The sequence below is a fragment of the Gymnoscopelus braueri genome (assembly GCF_963280865.1).
Source record: "Gymnoscopelus braueri genome assembly, chromosome: 11".
NCBI lineage: Eukaryota > Metazoa > Chordata > Actinopteri > Myctophiformes > Myctophidae > Gymnoscopelus > Gymnoscopelus braueri.
In genome coordinates this window covers 35,541,880-35,549,379 of record NC_137613.1, presented here as the reverse complement: position 1 = coordinate 35,549,379, position 7,500 = coordinate 35,541,880, and the positions used below count along the sequence as shown (strand labels likewise).

The 7,500-nt window shown below is 40.6% G+C and overlaps 2 protein-coding genes across 2 annotated transcripts in view; both read left to right on the top strand.

The window, feature by feature from the left end:
* The window catches only part of LOC308094850 (gasdermin-E-like), a gene marked incomplete at its 5' end in the record, with an annotated part of 6,690 nt that extends 1,967 nt beyond the window's left edge, over nt 1-4,723 (top strand). The window contains 5 exons of the mRNA XM_080441676.1: nt 1-23; nt 2,334-2,470; nt 2,966-3,158; nt 3,404-3,474; nt 3,635-4,723. The exon at nt 1-23 is cut by the window's left edge and continues 52 nt beyond it. Coding sequence (XP_080297802.1) covers nt 1-23; nt 2,334-2,470; nt 2,966-3,158; nt 3,404-3,474; nt 3,635-3,871 — 661 coding nt within the window. The 3' untranslated portion in view covers nt 3,872-4,723. The remainder of the gene's footprint in view (nt 24-2,333; nt 2,471-2,965; nt 3,159-3,403; nt 3,475-3,634) is intronic.
* LOC308094595 (gasdermin-E-like) overlaps nt 1-7,500 on the top strand; it is a 21,924-nt gene that overhangs the window by 3,053 nt on the left and 11,371 nt on the right. The gene's annotated exons all lie outside the window — the stretch shown is intronic.

Sequence of the window (7,500 nt, the reverse complement as noted above, 5' to 3'; positions counted from 1 at the left end):
CTCCATCTCTGATGACGATCTTGGTACTGTATGTGTTTATTTACTCACTCACTCACTCACTCACCATGGTGGCCATGTTGTGGGAATAATGGTCAAATTAATCCTGACTATCAGTTCACTCGTAAAGACCATGCCTTAAAACAATACATGTTTGGGTTGTTCATTTATTGAATATAAAAGAGAAAAGGTGAAATCTGTATGGAATTAAAGGAATGAAAGATGGATGGAAGGAGAGGTGATGGGGTTAGGGGATGAAGGGGTGAGGTGAAAAATATATAAAGAGAGGGAAGAATGAGGGGATTATGAGAGTTTGATTGATTGATTGAATACTTTATTAGTCAGAAATGTAAACAGCACGAGGTACAGTCAGACATTAACACATTCACTGCCAGAGTTTATTCATAATATACTCACCCAGTGCCAGCTATTTGTGTTTTATAACCTTTTCAACCGGTCACAGAAATGTTATATCCATTTTGATCCATCATCTTACCATGTTTATAAACACACACGACCGATGTACCAGCCCCCAAAGGATTAAGTTTTCTGAGGCGAGCTGTCTTGAGTTAGTTTTCGCCAGCGCAAACAGGCTGCAGGCACCATATCCGACAATAAAGCACGTATCCCCCCCCCCCCCCCCCCCCGCTGGCCACAGAACATTTATATATATTATGATAGCGTGTCAGACCGTTGGTAAACACAAAGGGGATAACTGTTCGTCGTCCAGAGAAAAGAAAATATAACCGGAGCTTTCCCTTTCGTTTTTATACCATGTGAAAACTACCATGTCTAGCCAAAACAAGGGAAAGACCAGTTAACTCGAGATAAAACCGTAAACAGGAAACGGTTTACGGATATTTTTGCATAGGATGAGTCAAAAGCGAATGTGAAGAGAAAATGATCAAGGATGGTACAGAGAACAGCGCGATCGTTTATTAAACCACAAAAAGACCACTTCGCGTAGATCTACGCAATTGGCACGCAACGCAACGCAACATATTTAATTCATGTAGATCTACGCGATTGGCAGTCAATGTGTTAAGGCTAAAAGGATAACACAAAAAAATCCTGGGGACTTGTTACCATCGTGGTCCTATGTATTCAGTTCATCAACATAGTATAAAATAAATAACACAATAATACACATCATCAACAAATACAAAACACTATATGTACAAATTTGGGTAGTGTTGTGGGGGTGAAGGATGGAAGGATGACACAAATGGGGAGGAATGTAGGAGAGAGGCATGGAGTATGAGTGAGAGAATTGAAGTGAAGGGGTTAGGGGAGAGGGAGAATTGAGGGGGATGAGGCGACTGTGATTCAGACGTAGAGGGTTTCAGCCATAGACATATAAAGGTAGACGCCTCTTCCGGCTCTGAGGCGTCTGTATTTCGGGCGCCATTTTGGAGAAGGCAAGATTCCACGTGCGTCACAGAAGGGGACGTTTGGTAGGCCAATCAGAGGCAGGTGGGGGCGGGTCTTTTCGTAACCCAGCTCTTAACTAGTTAGTTGGAACTTGGCAAACTCCACACTCGGAATTGTGGAGACTTCTTGTAAAGTAAGTAATGCAGATATTTAACAATAATTTAACTCTTGAGAGTGTAACATTTTATACTCAAGAGTTAAAGATCTATAAGGGTCCATTTGGTTATCAACTCTCCATCATTTAGCTGGGGACCACCTGGAGTGGAACCCCCTCAAGGACCACTGGTGGTCCCCGGACCACTGGTTGAGAACCACTGCATTAGAAGGATAGATTCTGACAAGTCCCGGAAAAGACGCACCGTGATTGGCCAGTAGTCAACGTGCCGTGAGCGCTATGATTGGCCAGTAGTCACTTTGAGTGGCAGCTTGCCTTCTCCTAAATGGCGGCCGCGATACAGGTCGCTCCAATGAACTGCAGAGGCCAATGAGGTGTCTAGGTTTCTATATCTATGGTTTCAGCAATAACCATGCCCCCCAACACCTCCCAGCGAACGCCTCCCAGGTGATGGGAAGCCATTTTGATTGGATAGCGGTTCAAATAACAACCAATATCTACGATAGCTCGTTCTGTTAATATGTTCACAGGCTCTAATCTCACTGTGAGATAAGGTGTAATTACATTGTAATTATTATGTAAAAGCATGTGTGGTCAAAATAAATTGTATGTGTGAGAATGTAACTCCAGCGTCCAACATACAGTATATTTTTGAGTATATGTTTTGGCAAATCTTTGTTCATTTTGAAAATAACCTTTGACCTTTTATTTTCTTACTTGCCAAGGATATCAGATTATATAAAATTCAAATGTATTAATGACCGTGTCATCTTTTAATCTCACTCTGTAGATTCTACAGAGTTACAAAACCTGGAAAAACATCTGCCTCCGCTGAGAGAGCTTCCCCAGTCGACTCGTTCGGCTCTGTTCCAGAGGTTCTGTGAAGTGATGAAGGACAGAGATGCTCTCTTAGGTGTAGAGATCACTGTGAGTGACAAAGCAACCTGACACTTCATTCTTATTCAAAACCTGGTGGCACTATAATGACCACAAGTGTCCTCTTCAATGTTCAATATTGAATGCATTACATCTCATACTGGCACACGAGAGTAAATGTGGCTCCTCAACATTTTAGCAACAATAACAAAAAAAAGAATTAAAGAATAACAACTGAAGATGTAGTCAGATAAAACAAAGCTAAATATATACAATAATACCAAATTCGATGCCTTTATGAGGTGTTGTGTGTATGGGTCCTACTTCTAAATACGGTATATATAGTATGTGTATGCACAATACATTTATGTATGCATATGTTTATGGGTGGGCAGGCAACAGGACATGCAAATTCTCTTCCCTTCCCTTAACTTAGGCTTCTCTTAATCTCTCCCCCCCCCCTCCCCTCTCTCAATGTCATTCACCTTTCAACTGTAATTTTACTTCTTTGTCTTTATCACCTGTTACCTCTGTCTTTTTTTTCAGTTGGAGGAGTGGTGCACAGGTATTGCACCAGTGGTTACTGAACAAAATGCGTCAGTCAGTCACAGCAACTCTGCAAGTGCCATATTGGACCTGCTCAAACCCAACCCAGACAGTCCCATGGAGTGGCTTGGGTGCCCTGGCACCCCAGGGGGACCCCTGACCGCTGCTCATCTATTGGTCAGCGCAATGGAAGGTTAGTGTACAAAAACTACATACATGTAAACAGGACGATAGGGCTCACACACACTTAGTTACATTTAATATAATTGAGTGTGGGACTTTGTTTGACAACACACATAAGTTATTACTCTTTGAGCTTGTATGGCTCTGTTGAACTTCAGCTCTGCTTTGATGTACATAATACAGTGTCTATGTATATATTTTATACTTCAACTTCTGCATAACAGAATCTAACTTCTATATTGTGCCATTTTGTAGAGTTACCTGATGAAGCACTGAGCCTCGTGAGAGAGTGCAGTCCTGATGTTCTGAAAGCCTTCAATGCCCTGGTCAGTCTAACATTGTCTGTCTGTCTGTCTGTCTGTCTGTCTGTCTGTCTGTCTGTCTGTCTGTCTGTCTGTCCTTTTAAATTGTGTATCTATTCTGTGGAAGTTACTGATAGGTCTCTTTGTCTGTCTTTTTGCTTGGCCTGTCATATCCTTCCCGCAGTTGATCATGCTGGATCTAAAGAATCAGAAGAAGAGCTGCTCTCCTCTTCCCCTGGCGTCCCTGCCCCTCCCCCTACAGGATGACAAGGCTTTCCATTGGGTGCAACAGCTGCTCATCACATCCAATGTGGACCTCAGGAGAGAGGCTGGAGGGCTGTTAGCAGAGAGAGAAAGTGATGCAGGAGTGCTGCCACTGGTCCTGTGTGTCACAGTACAAGGCCTGTGTTATTTGTTGTGATGGGAACTATCGTTCATTTCAGTGACTCGAGTCATTTCGTTCCTGTTCACTAAATAGATTAGTTCCGATAGACCAGAGCACAGAAATCTGACGTAATGTACGCATCCTACCTGGGTCACGGTTTCCAGGACTGGAAAAGGTTTGGAATTCAGCAAATGCTTTGGAAAACCAAAAGCATGTCAAACTTTATGTGAACATTATATACCTGTGGCCAGGACGTCACATGACAAAAATAATAGATCTACAAGCTAACAACATGTTGCATTGTGATACGTTATTAGCTTGTAGATCTGTTCTTTTTGTCACGTGACCCCTTTGCTCGAGTCTGTCTTGGGGCATTGATAGTACACTGGTGTAAGAGCCTCATTATTGCACCGTATGATTGCAATAGGTCTGGAAATGGGATAAAAAACATTGGATAAGTTATGGAAATGTTTTTAAAATTAATTGTTAAAAATGTGTGGGAACCCTGTGTTGATCACAGGTATATGAACCAGAAGTTCGCTGTCATTGTCAGGGAGTTTTCCCCTGAAGGGAAAAATGTATTTTTTTATCACTGTCGCTGTGGCGCAGAAATATGTTTGGCATGTTGATTCTTGAATCTTCACTGTCTGGATGTTCTGCAATCCAAAGATTGGCTTTAATAATGTGTATGCAATGAGTTAGTAAAGGATTATATTTTGCTGCATGAAAAACTGCCTGCATCGTATGCTTTGGACGCTAATACACAGCGAATGTTGTGATGGCAAATATGGCAAACAAACAACCAGCGTGATTGATTTCTTGTCCACCTTTGGAGTTACATCATGGCAAGGTAACTACACAACCCAAACCTCTACCAATGTGCTCTTGCCCTTTAAGTAGCGTATAGTACTTGAGTGAATGTATTTAGTTACTTTCCACCACTGCCCACATTGCTATAGAGTATTTGTTCAGCGGTCTTCCCTGTCTCTCCAGCTCTTTAGTCAACAGAAAATGCATCCTGCAGGGGTGTTACGGACCTTTACCTGGCTCGAACACCAAGGACCACAACATAATAAAAGGACAAAAATCTGGTCTCACTTGCATTGAGTTTATTTCAAATTCAAAGAAATAATACGTCAAGTGTTTTTATTTGCATACAAAATAATACTGAATATAGTTTAAACGAAAACTGGTTTCAACACACATGAGGCACAGCTGAGAAGGGGAGGGGCAGCCAGAGCACTCCCAGGTGAATGACAGGTGAGTGTCTAGCCAAGACCAGGGCAGCAGAGCCAGCAGGGCAGGATAGACAATAAACAAAGACAAAGAATCATTAGTGAACAAGTAAACAGTAATACTGTAGAATGATGTGTGCTTATGTGCAAGCACATAACAAGGGGTCAGGATTTTCCCGCGTTATACAGTACACGTATCATGCCTGCATTGTACTCACTGGTGAGACAGCAGCTACACTAATTTAGTGTAACATTTAGTCTAAATGTAACACAAAAGAAGTTCCTAACTTCCGCTCCTAACACACAAATACATGCCGGTGAGCCAGAACCAGCCTATACTACATTGAATGTATGTACACAGACAACAACTGCCTGTCTATTCACATTCATAGGAAACTATAAACAAGTTTACATTGTGCACAGACTGGCCATCGGGATGTTGGAATATTCTAGGAGGACCGGGCAGTCCATAGATCCATGTTTGATTTTGATTTTATTTTTTTCTGCTGCCAACATGAATAATGCATAATATATCACACTCTCCTGTGCACAGAAACTCACACGGTATGCCGTGGCCCCCCTCATATACTGATCGTTATAGTTACGAACTGACAGAAATGAAAATAATTCCTAGATTATTAATCTATCACAGTTCCTTAAATTCTGATATTTCAACAGACCCTCTTTAGAAGTCAAATAAGCCACAAACAAACACACACTTCCTATTATCTCATGGTGCACCATGATGATGAAAATGTGTCAAACTACAAACACTACAATTACTTACAAATTAGGCTATGAATGATTAACTCAAAATGTAAATGGTCTGAAAAACGTTTTCTGAGGAATACCTGGAATATGAAATGATAAAAACCCTTCATTTCAAATATATTACAAGAAATTAACCACCCGGGTCATGTTGTACTGTATCTAGTCCACACCAATGATGCAACTAGTTGCAGTTTTGAGATTCTGTTGTAAGTGGTTGCAGCTGCAACTTGTTGCATTGCGAATCATTGTTGTGTACTGGGCTTTATGTACTGTATCTCTAGTCCACTGTCCACACCAATGATTTGCAATGTGACTCGTGACTCCACTTGCAACAGAATCCCAAAACTGCTGCAACGCTGCAACTGGTTGCAAGTTGCAATGAGTTGTATTGCGACAGAAGCGAAAGAAGACTTCAAATAAACCTTTTGAAATAATTACCAAACAGGTTACACTTTAGTGAAGTGACAAGCAGTGGTCTAGTGGTTTTTAACTGGGGGGACGTCATGTGCACAGACACACTCTGACCAGTATTATGAAATATTCATTTTTAGTTGGATGATTGATTAATTTTAGTTAGTGTGCATAAGTAGTTTTTATGTTGATGTGGGACCTTTGACCTTTGTGATCAATGTCCCATGTGTAGGCTCCCACAGCACCAGGTCTGGCAGAACCAGGTCTCCTGGTCTTGTTGTACTAGAGAGAGGTATGGTCATATTATACCCCCCTATAAAAATTGCTCAAAGCTGACAGCGGGTCAACAGGTGGTTTCACGAATGTAAGTAGGCTAATATACACAATCTTTTGGACCAATAAAAAAGACTATAGGCCTTGAACACATTTCCCACTTCAGAACATGCAAATTCATACATGTCGGCTATACTCATACTGCCACAGCCATACATTAATTCAATCATCGTGAATGTATCATGAAAAACACATCATTAATTCATTCCTGGTCCTCTCCCACTTCTGTGCACATGGATGAGTGCTCATAGGCAGTGGTGTAAAGTAACTAAGTACATTTACTTAAGTACCATTTTGAGGTACTTTTACTTTACTGGAGTATTTCCATTTTTCTATTCTTTTACTTCTACTCCACTACATCTCAGAGGCAAATATTGTACTTTTACTCCACTACAATTATTTGAAAACTTTAGCTACTAGTTACTTTGCAGATATAAATTATTATATTATAAAACATACATTTAGCCCTATTTTATACATAGGCATCGCCACCCGTTGTGAGCTTGTAGATCTGCTATTTTCAAACATTTTAGTACTTTTACTTTTGTTACTTTAAATATATTTTGATCTGACAATCATCAGTAAACTGGACATCTGGACTTCTTAAAGAATGTGCCTTTTATCTCCTGTGAAAACCTCCTTGGTTCCTGCAACTAATCAGGAATGTCTACTAGACCAACTAGTATCAGCTTTAAGGTTGACCACAGTAATCAATGGAATATGTCTATTAGGCCTTCATTAGTAATATGCATGGTTACATTGTAATGTGATGCATTACAATACAATATGGGTGCTGGTATATTAGTGTATAATGGTATATGATATTATATATGGTCATGTATGTAAGTACAAAGACCATGTGCTGTTTAAATGACTGTTCCCCATTAACCATCAGAGATTTCTGTGTGTGGTATC